The sequence below is a fragment of the Stegostoma tigrinum genome, chromosome 9, assembly GCF_030684315.1.
Source record: "Stegostoma tigrinum isolate sSteTig4 chromosome 9, sSteTig4.hap1, whole genome shotgun sequence".
NCBI classification, from domain to species: Eukaryota; Metazoa; Chordata; class Chondrichthyes; order Orectolobiformes; family Stegostomatidae; genus Stegostoma; species Stegostoma tigrinum.
Genome location: NC_081362.1, coordinates 22673513 through 22692903, shown reverse-complemented (window position 1 = coordinate 22692903; position 19391 = coordinate 22673513). Strand labels below are relative to the sequence as shown.

At 39.5% G+C, this 19391-nt stretch overlaps 1 protein-coding gene across 7 annotated transcripts in view; it reads left to right on the top strand.

Moving 5' to 3' along the window:
* The window catches only part of dzank1 (double zinc ribbon and ankyrin repeat domains 1), a 101439-nt gene that overhangs the window by 21755 nt on the left and 60293 nt on the right, over positions 1-19391 (top strand). For all 7 annotated transcript variants that reach the window (XM_059648410.1, XM_048536268.2, XM_048536269.2 and 4 more), the window contains exons 8-12: positions 685-802; positions 3563-3676; positions 4446-4538; positions 8884-9006; positions 14596-14760. In XM_059648410.1, coding sequence (XP_059504393.1) covers positions 685-802; positions 3563-3676; positions 4446-4538; positions 8884-9006; positions 14596-14760 — 613 coding nt within the window. The remainder of the gene's footprint in view (positions 1-684; positions 803-3562; positions 3677-4445; positions 4539-8883; positions 9007-14595; positions 14761-19391) is intronic.

The following is a 19391-nucleotide window of genomic DNA, read 5'->3' as shown; positions in this document are numbered from 1 at the left end:
TTAGTGCTATTTTCTTTGGTATTCTTTTCTATAACATATATTTTTACTGTAGACTTTTCTGAAAGAGTACACCAAGTTTTTAAAACAAATGTCATACAAATGTAAAAATCTATTGGACATCCCAAAGTGCTTTGCGCCCAGTAAGTTCTTAAGTACAGTTACAGTTGGTATTTATATAAACTAGAGAATTACATTTGGAAGAATGCTATTGTGGGACTGTATTAAGAATGCATTCCATTCAGTTCTGATATAACGTGATAGGTCCGTTTTTGTGTGATCTTGCATTATAAGAAAATCATGCAGTAGCCATGCCACTTAAACTAATGGGGCTAGAATCAAATTACAGCTAATACAGATAAGGAAAGTTCACATTCTACAAGTAGCAATCTAAATTCTTCAATCGCGTTAAAGCCAGTTTGCGTTGAAGAAACATGCGTTATATCAGAACCGACTATCAGAATGAGAAAGTGTTGCCCCCATTTCACAAACCACATAACTTGCACAGCATGGATTCTGTTAAACTCATTCCGTCTAAATCACTGTAACGGACCTTGCTGTCCATAGACAATGGTATGGATGTGAGTCTCAAACTGGATAGAATAATCAGTTATGAAGTCTTTGGTGACAGTTGGTAATGGGAAAAGTATATTTTTGTTTGTGCATCATTGTAATTTTTGTTTTTAGGTGTGCTTATTGCCTTGCCCCTCGTCCATCAGATCCTTTTGCACGTTTCTGTCAGGAATGTGGCTCACCAGTTCCTCCAGTGCCTGGCCGGAGGCTTCCACCACCTGAAGGAGCGCAGGTTGGTACTGAAACAATGAACTAACCTTCCTCATGTAAATGTCAGCTTACATTATAGAACGTTATACATGACTTTAGGACAGGTGCAAGCTGTTTATAACCAGTGAAGGTTTTTCTTAAAGCTTTCAAAATGTCCTCATCATTGTGATATAAGAACTTCAGCTGTCAATTTTTGTGCACAGATCTTACATACTGAAATAACAAAAGCAAAACACATTGGGTATTTTAAGGCCCTTCAAAGCATATCATGATAATGATTCGATAATCTTTTTTTTATTGGTACTGTTGAGAATAAACATTAGACACAGAAAAGACTCTCCAGCTCTTTTTTTTGAGTGATGTCATATGATCTATTACATTTGCTAGAGGTTAAACAGATATGATGACACAATGGCTTTAAGAGGTGTAATTTTTCCTGTTTTTGTTTTGAAGAGAGCTTGAGATATGGGTAATGAGTGTCACTTTCCAAGCCAATAAAGTAAACAGCTTGTGAGGCCTTCAGTTTTTTTAAAGTTGGAACAAAAGAAGTAGCATGAATGGGAGGGGTCAAGCTCCTTCAGAACCAGGATTTTAGTTTTAGCTTTGAATAGTTTCTGGGGTCTTGAAGCAGAATGTGGAAGCTGTTATTCCTCTCTCTGTTAGGGCTAAAAGCTTCGATTCTGTTCCTGCTGCTCAAATTACATGTGCAACATTCTATTTTACTGGGTTTGGTGTGTTTATGGGATGATGCTATATTGGAACAGTTAGTGTTTAGTAGTTAAGTAATCTATTATTCTGTCAAATTTTCCAACAGTATTAAATTATTCAAATTCTTATTCTTTTGTATTCTGACTATAGAGTATGAATAAAGTGTGTTTTGCTTCAAGCCTGGTAGTTTGGCCAATTGAATTGCATCTGGAACACAACACCTTACACTTGACTTTAAAAATAAGAAAAAGTTGGGGACTAGGGTATCTTATAATATTTTGATGGGGTTTTGTCTGTTCCATAACAAACTGGGGCTCGCTCAGGATCAAAATTTCCAATTCCAGGTTGGGTTTAGAATTATTGGACTTAAAGGCTGTGAGTGGTCAGTGCTGGTGTTTCTTTTCAGGTGCTGCATTTAGTTGGTTTAAATAGTGTGTGCCTTGTGCAGTAATAGATCTTTGAATCACTGTTTCCTGGGAATAGAAGAAATCACTTTGGGAGTTTTACAGAAAGTGAGCAAAGCAAAACTTTTGGAATTGGCAAACAAGCTGGAGTTGGGGTTACATTTGTCTGCATAAGAAGAGGAGGTAACTGCAGCAACAGCTTGACATTTACGATTGTCAGAAATGCCGTCGGAATCCTTGGAAATAGCTAAAATTCAATTGAAAATGAAGCAGCTTGAATATGGAAAGGAAAAGGAAACAGTTTTGAATTACGGTTGAAAGCAGAAGAAAGGGAGAAAGAGCAAGTTTTTCAACTCCAGATGTTGGAACTAAAAGTCAGCTTAAAATGGCAGAGATAGAGGTGAAAGGGAGGAGTAGCGATGAGGACAATGACTGAGATCTATCCCATCGCAGCCAAAGGCCCAGTGTGGACCTGTTTAAATATGTCAGAGTGTTGCCTAAGTTCAACAAGAAGGACATAGAAGCCTTTTTCATTTAATTTGAGGAAGTGGCTAGACAAACGAAATGGCCGGTGACTGTGTGAATATTGTTGATCCGAACAATGTTGGTAGGCACAGCTAGCGAGGTTTTGGCAACAGTATCTGTGGTGTTTGAGCAGGTGGAAAAAGCCATTTTAAGTGCATATGACCTAGTACCAGAAGGATGCAGACACTGTTTTAGGAATCTTACAAAGGGACCTGGTCAAACATACATAGATTTTGAAAGGATCAAACAAAGTAATTTTGATAAGTGGATAAAGGCATTGAAAATAAATCAAATATATGACACTATTGGAGAGACGTTTGTTTTGGTGGAGTTCAAAAATTCACTTATTGAAGTAGTGAGAACGCATGCAGAATGTGCACTTTAGAAATGAATTACAGTGTGTTCTTGTCAAATTATGTATGAATCTTTTTAAAAAAAAAACACAATTCACCTCTTAAAGCCATAGTATTGTCGTGGGGCCTTGATTTACTGCTTCATCAAAAGACTGCAGTTCTGACTTTGGAGCACTGTGTACGTACTGCACTGAGGTATCTATCTAGATTTTGTACCATGGGTTGAAACAACCCAGTTTTCTGAACCTACTATCTTTGTAACTTGCATGAAAGTTCTACCACTAGGTTATGGCTGAGATATTGGACTTTATTTTCAGGGGCTGAAGTTGTGCAAAAGCAGAAATCAGCATGAGTTTCCAATATTCTGAGTGCCTTGCTGGAACATTCATATGCATTGACGCTGATTGTAGTTTAAAATAGAATCAGCTGTGTGGAATTCCCATGGTAAACTAACCGCTTAGTGAAGGGGGCCCTCTTGTGATGCAGTGGTATTGTCCCCAACCCTAGACCAGGAGGCCTGGGTTCAAATCCCACCTACCCCAGGCACATGCAATGACATCTCTGAACAGGTTGATTAGAAAAATAGGTTAAAATATATTTTAAAAGGCCAATTAGTGAAGAAAGCAGCTGACACCCTCCAAAGAGTATCTGAATCTCGCCCCTGAGAGAAAAGTGCTGTCTGAGGAAGAAAACTAATTAATATATCAATTATGCACTCAAGTTGAATGTCAAGAAATGAAATACATCATCAAAAGTCTAATTTTAAAATAAAACCTGTTGTGTTGTTTGCAGATGGGCCTCTGTGTGGAATGCAAGACAATGGTCCCATTGAATACTCCAACGTGTATTGTGTGTGAGGCCCTAATAACCCCTCAGCTAAAGCCTCAGGCCAGCATCCATCTCAAGGTACATAATATGACTAGTGTTTAGCATGTAGGAAATATTCACACAACACAAACATTGCTGATTTTTCATGCAGGTCAAACAATCTAACTGATTTTAAGAAATGTATACACTGGGTGTCGAATTTATCAGTCAAATGTCACTAACTTTAAAAAATTCAGCATTCTGTATAGCTGACCAGCATCTTTAATTAACAGTCTTTTGATGACCATGAATCCCTTGTCAATTGTTAGGAAAGCCCATCTGGTTCATTAATGTCCTTTAGGGAAGAAAACTGGCATCCTTACTTGGTCTGGACTGTATGTGACTCCAGACTCTCAACAATATGGTTGACTCTTAACTACCCTCTGGGTAATTAGAGATGAGCAACAAAGGCTAGCCTAGCCAGTGACACTTGCATCCCATGAATGAATTAACAAAAACAAAATTTAGAAGTTCTTTTGGTGCTACCAATCAACGGTACCAGTACATCTGAGATATAAACAAATTATTATATTTCTAACATAACTGTTAAAAAATGTTGAGAGAAGGGGGAGAACTTTGCAAAATAGCATTGTTGCTGAGAGGTTTTTCTGGAGGTAATTTTGAACATCCATGGGGGCAGAAATCGACAATGTAAGGTTTTTCAATGTGGGTGTAACATGCAACCAATTCATGAACATTAACACTCCTGCCTTGGGTGAAAATAAGATTGATTGGGCATTAATGTATTCTGATATGTGCGTTTTTAATTTAGGTATCACTATTAAGTAATGCAGTGTTTTTTAAATAGGACAAGGTTATCTGTCGATCTTGTGGGACAGGCAATCCAGCTAATATCCAGTATTGCCTTACCTGTGAGACGAGGCTGTCAGAATCACCGAAAGTAAGTCACTGTCACTGTGTTTAATGAGATTTATTGGATACAAATTGAGAAACCTCTGATTTTCCCCACTACTTGTAGTACGGAGTGAGTGGTGAACCATCACTGCAGCTTTTTGAAAATGGTTTAAATCAATACTCCATTTGCTCTATGGGTCAAAAGAAAAGACTCTGTGGCACTATTTAAAGAATAGCGAGGGAGTCCTCTCCTGTGTCCTGTCTATAATTGCCCCTCAACCACCATCATTAAAAAGTCAGATCACCTGGCTGTTACCACATTGCTGTCTGTCATACACTATGGTGTACAAATTGAAACATAATTTATTTTGCTGTAACAGTGACTAGGCATCAAAACTACTCATAGTCTGTAAAATGCTTTGGGCAGTCCAAATAACTATAAATCTTCCTTTTTTTTGTTTTCAAATTCAGCCAGGACCAATCTGACTGTCAGGTAGTAACACAGGCTGCACAAAAGTCCTGTGAGTTTGTTTTTGGAATTGCCAAGTTCAGGAAAGAACCGTGATTTAGCAAAGTAAGTAAGAACAGTTACAAGATAGAAGTTCAGAGTGTTCCACCAGGCAGTGGTTGCCCAGCTGTGTCTTAAAGGTCTGTTAGAAATCACCCCGTTAGAGTCGTAGAGATGTACAACATGGAAGCAGTCCCTTTGGCCTATGCTGTCCAGTTTTTACAATTAAATTAGTCCCATTTGCCTGCATTTTGTTCATGTCGTCCGTACTTATCCCATCCATGTACCTGTCTAAATGCTTCTTAAACAATGAAGTTGTACTTGCTTCCACCACTGTCTGTGGCAGCCTGTTTCAGACACTCGCCACCCCCTGTGTGAAAAAATTTGCCCCCTGGACTCTCTTGTATCTCTCCCCTCTCACCTTAAACCTGAAATCTGGCTTTAGACTCCCCTACCACAGGGAAAAGCTGTTGGCTGTCTACCTTACCTGTGTCTCTCATGACCTCATATACCTCCATAAGGTCACCCCTCAGTCTACTATGCCCCAGGGAAAAAAGCCCCAAATCTCCAACCTCTTCTTATAACTCAAACCTTCCAGGTCAGGTAGTGCCCTAGTAAATCTTTTTTGCACTCTTTCTAGTTTAATAATATCCTTTCTACGGTAGGGTGGCCAGAACTGTACACAGTACTCCAAATGCAGCCTCACCAACATCTTGTGCAGCTGCAACAAGACATCCCATCTCCATACTCAGTGCTCTGACCGATGAAAGCAAGCATGCTGAAAGTCACCTTCACCACCCTGTCTACCTGTGACTCCATTTTCAAGGAGCTATGAACCTGTACCCTAGATCTTTGTTCTATACATTACCCAGGGCCCTTCCATTTACTGCATACGTCCTGCCTGTGCTTGTCTTACCAAAATACAACATCCTGCATTTATCTAAATTAAACTCCATCCACCATTCTTCAGCCCAGTTCTTTGCACTTCCTGGCCATACTGGGGTAAGGAGAGTTAATTATAACTGTGTTTTTAAAAATGTTTCCCAGACAAAATTATATTCTTTTCTGTAAGAAATCTTTTTATCTGCCTTATTCTGGAACTTGCAAATCTTTGCCAGACAGCTTAAAAAGTTGTGCTTTTTGGAGCATCTCTGTAATTTTGGGTCTAGGTCTTCTTGCAATAATTTAAAACCGATGATATGATTTCAAGTAGTCCTTTTTATATCTTCAGTTAAGATCAGTGGGCTTAGATGTAAATGGACTGCTGACTTGCTTCCGTTCTTTTCACACAATTGTGTAAGAATTCAGGTACTTTCATGACTTTCAGGGAAGGGAATCTGCCATCGTTACCCAGTCTGGCCTAAATGTGACTCCAGACCCAGAGCAGTGTAGTTAACTATTAACTGCTACTTGAAATGGCTTAGCAAGCCATTCAATTCAAGGGCAATAAAGGATGGACAATAAATGCTGGCCTAACTAGTGACACCCACATTCCATGGATAAAACAACATCAAAAAACCAACAGAAGCTGCCAAGCAGCAGAGCAGGAGAGTGCACTGGTCATGTTGCTGGCAAGTCCAAAGATCCAGTTGATTGTTTGATTGATTGATTTATTGTCACGTCTACCGAAGTACAATGAAAAGCTTTGTTTATGAGCGGTACAAGCAAAGGATGTACAGATCAAAAAGACTTATATGCTTATAAGTTACGTTGCAGCTTATGTTCTGATAACGGCCGAAAAGAAGCTGTTCCTGAACCTGCTCGTGTGTGTTCAGGCTTTTGTGTCTTCTGCCTGACAGTAGCGGTTATAGGAGGTTGTTACCAGGATGCAATGGGTCTTTGATGTTGGCCACCTTTCCGCAGCAGCAAGCCATGCAAATAGAGCCCATGAATGGCTTCCGTGATGGCCTGGGCTATGCAAACCACCTTCTGTAGTTTCTTACGGTTTCTTATGGTTCTGGGCAGTTGCCATACCAGGCCATTTTGCACCCAGACAGTATGCTTTCAATAGTATTTGGTAAGGGTCCTTTTGGACATGCCAAATTTCCTGAGCTACCTGAGGAAGAAGAGGCGTTGTTGTGCCTTCTTGACTGTCACATTTACGTGGGAAGTCCAGGGTAGGTCATCAGTTATCATGACTTCAGGGAACTTAATACTGTCCACTCTCTCAACCACAGTTCCATTCATGTAGTCTCCTCAACATAATAGAAACAACAGCTTGTTGCGGGAGGTCATCTATTAGCAAATGAATTTTGCACTCTTCCCAGTGTAATTTGACCGAATTGCTAACATAATACATTCTGTCACGTGGAGTAAGAAAATAAAATTAAATTGTCTGTATGAGCTACTTTGTAGGTATTATTAAAAAGGATTACTTAAATACAGAGTACATCATAAACAGAATAATGTGTCATTGAATTACCTGGTTATTGTGTAGCTGTTTTTACAAAAAAACCTATTGTTATTTGCATCTGCTATAACTTGTACCTAATGAAAATGAATTTTTAATTTAAAAAATGCATCAAGATCAGTTTTTTAATTTCATATTAAACAATGAAAATTAAGTTGTAGTGGCCTGTGGGAAGAATGAAAATACTGCACGTCTGTAGGGGAAAAGCAGCACGGTGGGATTAAAACACAGGCACCATGTACCAAATGACTGTACTGTGTTTTCAATAATTTTATGGCCTAACCACCTCCTCCCATCTCCTTAACCCATACCCCACACAACAAAACCTGTCATTGCATGAGCTCCTACCACAAACAACTTATTGTTGACTACTGACAGTGCTCATTTACAGCTATTCATTCTCCTATGCTGACCCTTACCTATTCCTTTGACTGCCCAACTGTTCTGTCTCTCTCTGGGCTCCATTTCCACTTACCAATCATTTTATCCCCCTTCTCTAGCAGTTATATCAACCTTTTCCTGACTATACTCAGTTCTGAAGAATGATCACTGGACCCGAAATGTTAACTCTGCTTTCTCTCCACAGATGCTGCCAGACTTGCTGAGGTTTTCCAGCAAATTCTGATTTCCAGTATCCACAGTTCTTTTTTTTTGTGTTTCACCACTGTATGATTCCATGGACCTAAGAAAGTAACATAAAACTATCCATGTTATGGAACTAAGTTGGGGATTTCAGTTACGTGCCACAATATGGATCGTACATGAAACAAAAATGTAAACTGGCAAATTTACAGTGATGACTTGACTCCAATTGTTAGATCATAGCTGGGGAAGCATTCCTCTATGTTAATCTGTTCTCTACCTGGAAAATATTTGACAGATTTTGGTTTTCAGATGTAAAAAGATTTTTCATTCTTCAGCTCCAAACTCCTCATTTCTAATAAATGCAAAACAAAAGTTGCCTCCAAATCAAAAACTAAATTCCTCCAGCTTCATTTATGAGAACACCATTCAGCCCTTTGATCTGGTTGTGTTATTCAATTAGGTCATCACTGAGCTGTACCTTCAAGTTCATTTTCACTTGATACCTTTACTGAACTATCAATCTCGGCCTTAAACAGCATTTTGAGAGAGAACCCCTCATTTCTTTTGTAATTTGCCTGAAAAGGGTTTTCTTATTTTCCTCCTAAAATGGCTTGACTCTAACGCTAAAGTTTACATTATCTTGGGTCTGAATTTCCCCAACAACCCTATTGTACCCTTTTCCCAATTTAAAATGCATTGCTTAGAGCATCCTTCAACTTATTACATTCAAGGGAGAAGAAGCTAAATTTACAAAACAATAATTTGAACAGGAGTAAAATAGATTTGTGCATTATTTCATGAGACATTTTCTATGTTTTTCTGCATTTGGACTAAAATTGCTTTAGAATTCAGATGTGAATTTTCCTTTTCCTTATTTCTATACAACAGTCTCATTTTAGTGGAGATTTCCTTCCGCCATTACCAAGTCATGAAGGAAAGAAGCTGGCATGTTCCAAATGTGGCCGAGTTAACAACACTGATGCACGATACTGCGATTGGTGTGGAGCCAAGGTATGCAGCAAAATAAAGCATTAAGTGATAGAGTTGGATGTCAGAAATTTATCACAATTTTAGTCCTTGTTCAAATACTTTTAAATGGTTCAATACCAAAAGGTGACTGATAATACCTCAATGAAGGTCCTAAAGTAAACACAATATGGAAATGCAGGTTGTTGAAACAAGTGGAGGTGAATTGAAAGGATTTGCTCCAGGAAGATAGAAGGAAAGTACATTGTGAGACAAGGTGGCAGATTAAGTTGTGGACAGCTCATGTGCTCTATCCACTCCCTCTCATTCTGCTGATTTCTTAGCCTTGGTGCAAATTGAATTTATTCAGGTCTAACTGTAAGTTATTCTCCTGCCTGTAAGTTGGATGCAACAATCTGAAATTTGAGTTACTGCATTTAGATCTTCAGTGATGCAGCTCAAAATCCACTCGAAACAGGCCTGGATCTCATTAAAGTATTTGTGTCTAAAGCCCTGTGGTATCACTAAAAGCCCCAACATCATTTTCACCATCGAAGATCCTGTGATACTGGATTTGTATTGGCCAAAAGCACTCCGACACAACATTTCAAGGTGCTCTTTGAAGCGGCAGTGCCTGCAAATACTCAGCTTGTCAGGAATTCAGTGATTTTTATTTTGCAGAAAGGGGAACAAAAGGATCATGGTATCTCAAGGAGCTGCAGTTGGTCTCTGAGACCCACACATGAAGAGAAACCCTTATTCTGCCCATGAGGTTTCTAGGCTCGATATCTCTGAGGAGCATTGTGTTAGGAGGCAGTGCTTCTCTATGATACCATCACAGACCTGTGGAACTATTAACAAGACCTTCAATCTAGTCAGCTGATCACATACTACCCTTCTATTTTTGCCTTAGATTTTTTCCTTTTGCAGCAAGAGATTTGCCACTTTAGTCAGTGGCCATCCATTTCTGCATCAAGCAGCTTTTTGGTATCTACTTTGCTCTTTGCCAACGTCTACCAATTTATGATGTTCCACACCAGTCCTGGAATGCATTTCTTAACAGCACTGTGGGTGTATCTACTTCACTTGAACGTCAGAGATACAAGTAGGCAGCTCATCACTACTTTCCCTAAAGTAAAACGGAATGGGCAATAAATACAATCCTTACCAGCAAGGCTGACCTCCCACAAACAATTTTATTAAGAAACCAATGCCCGAGTCCAGCAGCAAAGGGCTAGAGATTTTTCTAATAATGTAATCTTCCCCCAAGCTCAGTTGAGATTAGTTGGATCTATAAACCTCTGAATCAGCTAGCATCCTTTTATGGCAACAAAATGTTTCTTCTCCCTTGAATTTCAACTAGTGAGCGCTTCTTGCCCTCTTTACTGGAAAGCAGTCATGGTATCAACATACTGTGCCAATCAGCTTCACCTCCAACCACTCACTCCTTTAGCTCTGTACATTCAAAACTGGGACCTTGGGTCAAAAACGGTATAGTTTACTCCTGACCCATGTTAGTACAGTCCACATCATTCCTCTATGTTAATCTGTTCCCTACCTGAACTGAAAATATTTGACAGATTTCAAGCTTCAGATATCAAAAGATTTTTCAATCTTCAGCTCTAAAATGTCTTGCCTTTAATAAATACAAAACAAGCCTGGCCCCGAATCAAAAAGTAAATTTCTCCAGCTTCATTTCTGCTATTCAGTTAGATCATTGGCTGAGCTGTACCTTCAAGTCCGTTTTCACTTGGTACCTTTACAAAACTTCTATCAATCTTAGTCTTAAACTCCAATTTTCACGGCATTCACAGCATTTTAGGAGAGAGAACTCTACGTTTCCGTTGTCATTTGCCTGAGAAGGTTTGTCTTATTTTCCTCCTAAATGGCTTAGCTCTAATGTTAAAGTTACATTCTCTTGGATGTGAATTTTCCCATCAGAGGAAGTAGTATTTCTGCATCAACCCTCCATTTTCCTAACTTAAAATGCTTTGCTTAGATCATTCTTCAGCTTCTCAAATGCAAGGGAGAAGAAGCTAAGTTCAAAGGTTCCGTCTCCTTTAAATTTCAGTTAGTGAGAGCTTCTTGCCATCTTTACTGGAAAGCAGCCATGGTGCCAACATACCATGCTAATCACCATCACGTCCAACCACTCACTCCTTTAGCTCAGTACATTCAAAACTGGGTCCATGGGTCAAAGCCAATGTCGTTTACCCCTGGCCCATGCTAGCACGATCCATGCCATTTTCACCAGCTGAACATGGTTACAACCGGAATGATGGGGTTATTGGAGCTATGGTAGAACACACCAATGGCCATCTCAAACAAGACATTCATAGCCTGGAATTTTTGAGAGTGGCTGCTTTATGGTCTCCTGAGTGTCGAGCGTTAGGTGTTCTTAGAAATTGCCACTGCACCTCGGTAGATTACTGTTTGCTGATGTCCTATAATGGAACAAAATATATGTGAGAAATCCAAACTTTCATGCTCTCAAATGTACTTTTGTACCTCGTGCTTGTACATGTGTATAGTAATTTTCCTTTTTATGTTGGACTCCCAGTATTGCTCTGTGTGATCTCCTCCACGTAGCTTGGGGTGAGCTTTCTCCTTTGTTGTCCTTTCTTTTGGTTCTGTGTTACATAGAACATAGAACAGTACAGCACAGTACAGGCCCTTTGGCCCACGATGTTGTGCCGACCTATTATCCCACTCAGATCAATCCATCCTGCATACCCTACATTTTACTATCCTTCATATGCCTATCCAAGAATCGCTTAAAAGACTCTGAAGTATCTGACTCCACTATCACTGCCAGCAGTGCACTCCACACGCCCACCACTCTCTGTGTGAAGAACCTACCTCTGACATCTCCTCTATACCTTCCTCCAATCTCCTTAAAATTATGCCCCTTTGTAATAGTCATTTCTGCCCTGGGAAAAAGTCTCTGACTGTCCACTCTATCTATGCCTCTTATCATCTTGTAAACCTCTATGAAGTCACCTCTCATCTTTCTTCACTCCAATGAAAAAAGCCCTAGCTCCCTCAACCTTTCCTTATAAGATGTGCCCTCCAGTTAAGGGAGCATCCTGGTAAATCTCCTCTGCACCCTCTCTGTGGCTTCCACATCTTACCTATAAATGAGGTGACCAGAACCGAACACAATAATCTAAGTGAGGTCTAACCAGAGTTTTATAGAGCTGCAGCATAACCTCACAGATCTCAAACTCAATTCCCCTGCCAATGAAAGCCAACACACCATACGCCTTCTTTACAACCCTATCAACCCGATGAACGTGGACCCCAAGATCCCTCTGTTCCTCCACACTGCCAAGAATTCTGCCATTAACCCTGTATTCTGCATTCAAATTTGACCTTCCAAAATGAATCACTTCATACTTTTCTGGGTTGAATTCCATCTGCCACCTCTTTGTCCAGTGCTGCATCCTGTCAATGTCCCGCTGCAACCAACAACAGTCCTCCACGTTGTCTACAACTACACCAACATTCATGTCATCGGCAAACTTACTAACCCATCCTTGCACTTCCTCATCCAAGTCATTTATAAAGATCACAAAGAGCAGAGGCCCCAGAACAAATCCCTGCTGAAAACCGCAGATCACTGAGCTCCAGGCTGAATACTTTCCATATACTACCATCCTCTGTCTTCTATTGGACAGCCAGTTTTGTATCCAGACAGCTAAATTTCCCCGAATCTCATGCCTTTTTACTCTCTGAATGAGCCTACCATGTGGAACCTTATCGAATGCCTTGGTAAAATCCCCTGATAGGCCATCCACCCAACAGTATCCAAAATGGTATACTTATTATTGAGGGGAACAGCCACAAGGGACCTCTGCGCTGTTTGCCTATTCCCTTTCCGCCTCCTGACAGTCACCCAGCTACCTTTGTCCTATACCTTGGGTGTGACCATCTCCTCAGCCTCCCAAATGATCCAGAGTTCCTCCAGCTCCAACTCCAGTTCCCTAACGCAGTCTGTGAGGAGCTGGAGTTGGGTGCACTTCTCGCAGGTGATGTCAGAAGGGACATTAGTAGTGACCCTTACCTCCCAATTCCTACAAGAGGAGAATGCAACTGCCATAGCTTCCATTCCCTCTACTCTAGACTGCCTAAAGAATAAAGAAAAAGAAAAATCCTTACCTTACCGACCCTTCACACAGTCTTCTTTTTTGGTTAGAGGAGGAGGATGGGTGGAAGACACCACACATGTAGTGTTTCGGGTTTAGATAACGCCCAGATATAAAAGTTCACTTCTCGGCTCGCGCTCTCACCACTCCCGCCACTTGAATCAAGTAGGTCACTGACTCTCAAGGTAGGTTTTTTCTTATATAAGCATAATCCTTACTTTCCCGGCTGTCCCCTGGCTCACGCTATCTTCACGTCTGCTGCTTGACTCAATCTTCTATGATTCATTGGCACAGACCCCTTTAAATTGTTTTTATTTATGTGCTGGTATTTCTTCAAGTCGACTGTCATTTCTGCAAGTCATATTCTGTGGGCTCCAGGTCAATAGATATATATAGAAACTGGAGCATGGGACAAAGTCAACATAGCATGGATGGGAGTAAATGATTGACAACGTTATGGAATACTAGATTGTTACACTACCTGGTTATGTAATTACTTCTAGAAAGAGAAAAGGTAAGAGTAATGGGCAGATATCGTGCTAAGTGTATCATCACTGATACTCCCATCACTTACCTGTTGCAAATGCTTGCTAAACTGAGGACACTTGGCAGTTCAGTTGCACTGCTTGAAGACTGCAACAGGAAAATTTTTCCTGTCCAGTTCAAATGCTTTATGAACATTTTCCAGATGTATTTAAATGTTTAACATTTTTTGAATTTCTTTACACTGTGTATCCTTTCTGATTGTTCCTCATTTTCCTGTTCCAGAGGTTAGTTCTTTGGTCAAAGAAGCTTAGCCAGGACGCTTGGTTGAAGCATTACTTCAAATGATTTGGGCAATTAGGCTACCAGTGTGTTATTCAAATGCATTTTCCTGTTATGGACAATTTTGAGCTTACAAAAATACTGAGATGTAGAGGTGTCGGTGTTGGACTAGGGTGGACAAGGTCAGAAGTCACATGACACCAAGTTATAGCCCAAGTGGTTCATTTGAAAACACAAGCTTTTGGAGCTTAGCTCCTTGGTCAGAAAATGCTCGTTACTGTCAGCAGGTCTATCAACATCTGTGGAAGGAGCACATGTAATTATGCTTGTGAATTCAAGCTCAACATGATTGCTGGTGCTTATGCTACAGAAGCCCAGAATGTCCAAGAAATTGAACTGATCAGGGCTTCCAGCCCTGACAATATGCTCCTGAAATAAATGCACTCATGCTGGTGTGATTACGTTCTCTGGTTGTCGTAAAATATCTAAAGGCATAATTTCAGAAGAAAAAGGAAAGGACAATCCCTAATTTTCTGGTCAACATTAATCTTGCAACCATCATATCTTGTTTTTAGAGCTATGCTGTGTGCAAATCAGCTGCAATGTTTCCTACATCGTAATATTGACTACAACTCTCAAACTGTTTCATTGAATGTGAAGTATTTTGAGATGTTCTGAGCACATGAAAGATACTAAATAAATGCTCTTATTTATTTTGTTATAGCCTGGTGCTCCTATGAGCTACCTCAGCTGCTCAAAGTGTGGGGCAACTAACCATCCATATGCTCATTTCTGTGGATGTTGTGGTGTTTACCTGGAACCCCCTATGAGGATGGATTCTCATGATGGCACATTTCTTGGTTCTGGCCAATCCACAGTTCTGGCAGAGGTAGGTCCTATTCAGTGATGCTCACCATCAAAGCTGATTAAATTCCTTCACTTCTTTCTGACTCATCTGAAGCCCAAGACTAACTCCACCACCATATAACTTTCACTGGTAGGGTTGATAGCCTTGCAAGATTGTTTTGCAGTCTTCAAATAAGTTTTAACCTCCAGAATCATTCTGAAAGCAACCAGGGAAATAAAAGTCATGAATGTATTATGTTATAAAAGGAAGTGTTCTTTTCACTGTCTTTGAAATCGCTTGCTTATGCTAAGCTGAACATCAAAAGTTCAGCAAGGAAGAAGAAAAATGATGAAATGGAACTAGCAGCTATCATAAAAGGAAATTCAAAAGACATCTACGGCACTTCAAAAATGTAGAAAAAGGAGTAGGGCTGACTAGATACCAAACAGGGATTTGGACATGGAGGCAGTGAGCATGATTAAAACAATAAATGACTATATTGCAACAAAACCGGAAAAACCTCGAAAAATTCAACAGGTCTGGCTGCTTCTTTAGAGAGAAAGCACAGTCAGTGTTTCAGGTTCAATGACTTCATCAGAACGCCGCTGCAAAGTGTCACTGGACCCGAAACATTGACTCTGCTTTCTCTCTACAGGTGCTGCCCGACATGCTGAATTACCCCAGCTATTTCTAGTTTTATTTCAGTCTTCTAGCATCTGCAGTTTTGTTTTTTTTTTGTTTAATATGTACATTTCTAAGGAAGAAGGTCCTGCCAAAGTCATAGTGAAACAGGATGTAGTTGTGATATTGGATGAATTAAAAATTGACAAAATGGAGATATTAGACTGCCTGTAAGTAAAGTTGGTCAGTCAACTGGACTAGACACAGATGTGTCCAAGGATACTGAGAGAAGTAAGGGTGGAAATTGCAGAGGCATTGGCCTTCGTCTTCCAATCCTTGGATGCAGGACTGGTACAAAAGTAGTAGAGAATTACAGATGTTAAATTCTTATTCTAAGGAAGATAGAAGAATAAGCCAAGCAACTACAATGCTGTCGTTTTAACCTTTGCTGGTGGGAATGTTTTTAGAAACTGCAATCCCAGACGAACTTAAGAATAGCTATCGTGGATTTTTAAGGGAAAATAGTGTTAAATAACTTTTTTGGGTTTTTGGTGACTGAAAAAAACAAAGAACAGCATAGCAAAGGAACAATGCATTCTGCCTACTTAAACTGCACTGACACAGTTGCCCCTATACAGTTCAGTATCCTCCATTCCCTGCCTATTCATTTATCTGTCAAGATAACTCTTAAACATTGCTATTGTATGCGCTTCCACCACCTCTTCTGGCAGCACATTCTAGGCAATTACCACCCTCTATGTTTTAAAACAAAATGCCTCTTGTATCTTCTTTAAGCCTACCCCCTTTATCTTAAAGTTGTGTTCCCTAGGATTTGATATCTCTATCTTGGGAAAAGACTCAACTATCTATTCTATCCATGCCTCTCATAATTTTGTAAACTTCCATCAGATCACCCTTCATCCTTTGACATTCAAGAAAAAACAAACCAAGTGTGCTCAAACAGTCCTCACAGCTAATACTCTCTGAACGAGGCAATGTGTTGGTAAACTGTTTCTGTACCCTCTCTAAAGTTTTTAGATCCTTCCAGTAGTGTGGCAACCTAGTGTATGCAGTATTTCAAATGTGGCCTCACTAGAGGTTTATACAGCTGCAACATTACTTGCAAATTTTTATATTTTTATGCTCTAACCAATAAAGGCAAGCATGCCATATGCCTTCAGAATCACTTTATCCACTTGTGTTGCTGCTTTCAAAGAACTGTGGACCTGTATATCAGACCCTTCTGTATGTTGACACCATCAGGGTTCTGCTATTTACTGTATATTCCTTTCCTGCATTAGAGCTTCCAAAATGCATCACTATGCATTTATTCAGATTTAATGCCACCTGCCATTTCTCCGACCAAGTTTCCAGCCTATCTATATCCGACTGTATCCTCTGGCAATCCTCCACATTAACCACAACTCCCCCAATCTTTATGTTGTCACTAAACTTACTAGTCAGGTCACCTACATTCTCCTCCAAATCATTTACATAAGTTAAAAACAGCAGGGGTCCCAGCAGTGATCCCTATAGAATGCCACTGGTCACGTATCTCTAGTCAGAAAAATACCATTCCTCTACTACTGTCTGTCTTCTATGACTAAGCCAGTCCTATATCTATCTTAATAGCTCACCGCAAATCCCATATGACTTCACCTTATTTATCAACCTGCCATGAAGAACCATGTCAAATGCCTTTCTAAAGTCCATATAGACAACATCTACCACCCTGCTCTCATCAATCATCTATGTTACTTCTCAAGAAAAAATCAAGTTTGTGAGACACAACTTTTCCTTGCTCAAAGCCATGCTGCTTATCACTAATAAGCCCAAATCTTTCCAAATGTGAGTAAATACTATCCCAACAAATCTTCTCCAATAATTTCCTTACCACTGATGTAAGGCTCACCAGCATGTAATTTCCTGGAATATTCCTGCCTCCTTCTTAAACAAAATAACAATGTTGGATATTCTCCAGTCCTTTGAGACCTTTCTTTTGAATAAAGAGGATACAAAAGGTAAGGTAACAGAGACAATTGCTCAGGGTAATGTGTTTGATGCATTGTACATGGTCTTCCAGAAAGCAGTTGATGTGCACCATGTAACAGACTTGTTGGCAAAGTCAAAGCCTAAGGAGCAGTGGCACAATAGATATTCTTTTGGGTGAGTGACGGGAATTTTTTTTGGACTGGAGGAAGGTATATAATAGGGTTCCCCAGGAGTTAGATATTAGAACTATTTTCCTTGATATGTTTTAAGAATAATGACCTTGTATGTGTGTGCAAGGCACAATTTTAAAATTTTCAAGATAATACAAAACTGGAAAATACTGTGAACTGTGAGGAGGATAGTGATCAGATTCAAAAGGACATAAACGGGCTGTTGGACTTGGCGGACATGTAGTAGATTAAATTTAATGCAAAAAGTGCTAAGTGATGCATTCTGTCTTGTTCATACTATTGGTTATAATGATCTTTGCTCTGAGTTAGAAGCTTCTTGGATTGAATCTCACTTCAGAGATTTTAGCACAAAATCTAAGCTGACAGTGTAATATTAGACCATAAGTTAGGAGCAGCTCATCAAGCCTGCTCTTTCATTTTGTGATATCATAGCTGATCTGATAATCCTCAACTCCACTTCCCTGCCATTGCCCCATAAGTCTTGATTTTCTTACTGATTAAAAGTCTATCTCAGCATTGAATACACTTAATGACCCACGCTCAACAGCTCTCTGTGCTAGAGAATTATACAGATTGACAACCCTTTGAGAGATGAAATTCCCCCTTATTTCTGTCTTAAATGTGTGATTTCTTATTCTGAGCTTATGCCCTTTGTCCTCCCACAAGGGGAAATAATTTTTTCATATCTACCCTGTCAAGTCCTCTAAAGATTGAAGAAACCTTTTTTAGTGTTAGACATACTGTTACTTGGGATGAGACATTAAATCAAGGTGCTATCTGCCCACTAAAGTGGGTGTAAAGGATACTACAGAGCTATTTCAAAAAAGCACTGAATTTTCCCTCAGTGTCTTAGCCAACATCAATATCTCGATGTATATCACTAAAACTGATTTTGTGGTTATTATCTTATTTCTTGTAGCTGGCACTTCTGATGTGTCAATTGGCTGTGCACAACCTACATCTCAGCTGTGGCTGCACTTCAAAACTATGCTTAATTCACTGTACATTAGGACGTCCTGAGTTCATGAAATGCACTATGGATAAACAAAAAATTCTTTTCTCCACCTGCAGGAGGGCATGGCTGAATTTTGTTTAGCAATTATTTCACATGGTCAGCAGTAGTTATACAAAAATAGTGTCCTTTTTGTATGCCTTGCTGCGCAACATGCAAATATTAAAATTGACTTAAAACTTGGCTGGGTTTAACGTACAGGTACTGATATAAAAAGCTTTCAATTCTGGAAAACAATATAGTTTGAACACAGTTGTTCAGTGGAATGGATAATTTCTATTTCATGCCACACGATGGCAGACTGTTCCCTATTCAAAAAAATGGTTATTATTTTCAGAACATTAGTAACAGTAGCTACATATTATGCTAAACCAGTGTCGGGCTTAAGTTGAGTTGTTTGTTTTTCTACCCTGTGCTATTTAATTGTCTGTAAAATAGACTTTGAATATGAAACTTTACAATCATATTGTTCGTTGAACAAATCAGTGAGTTATTGTTTGTAGCAGTTCATGTTTCGTTTCTTGTTGGCTGTATACGAGGAAGATGACTTTATTGAGGAAGGATCTGAGAAACTTTCACAAACAGAGGAAATATATTAAATCATGTAAATCATGATCAATTAGTATCTGAACAGCAAAGTTTTTATTTTAGAAAGCATCTTTTCTCAGAATATATTAGTTTCTCTTCCTGGTCTTGTTGCACTTGCAGAAAAGGTAGAAGCATAAAAGATGCACCAGCAACAACTTTCATTTGTTTCACTTTTTTGCATTTGCTTTTATTTGGCCAAGTAGGCTTGCGTCAAGAAATAAATTTAGGTAAAGTTCTGCAAATGGACGAATGCTGTATTAGTGCAAGCT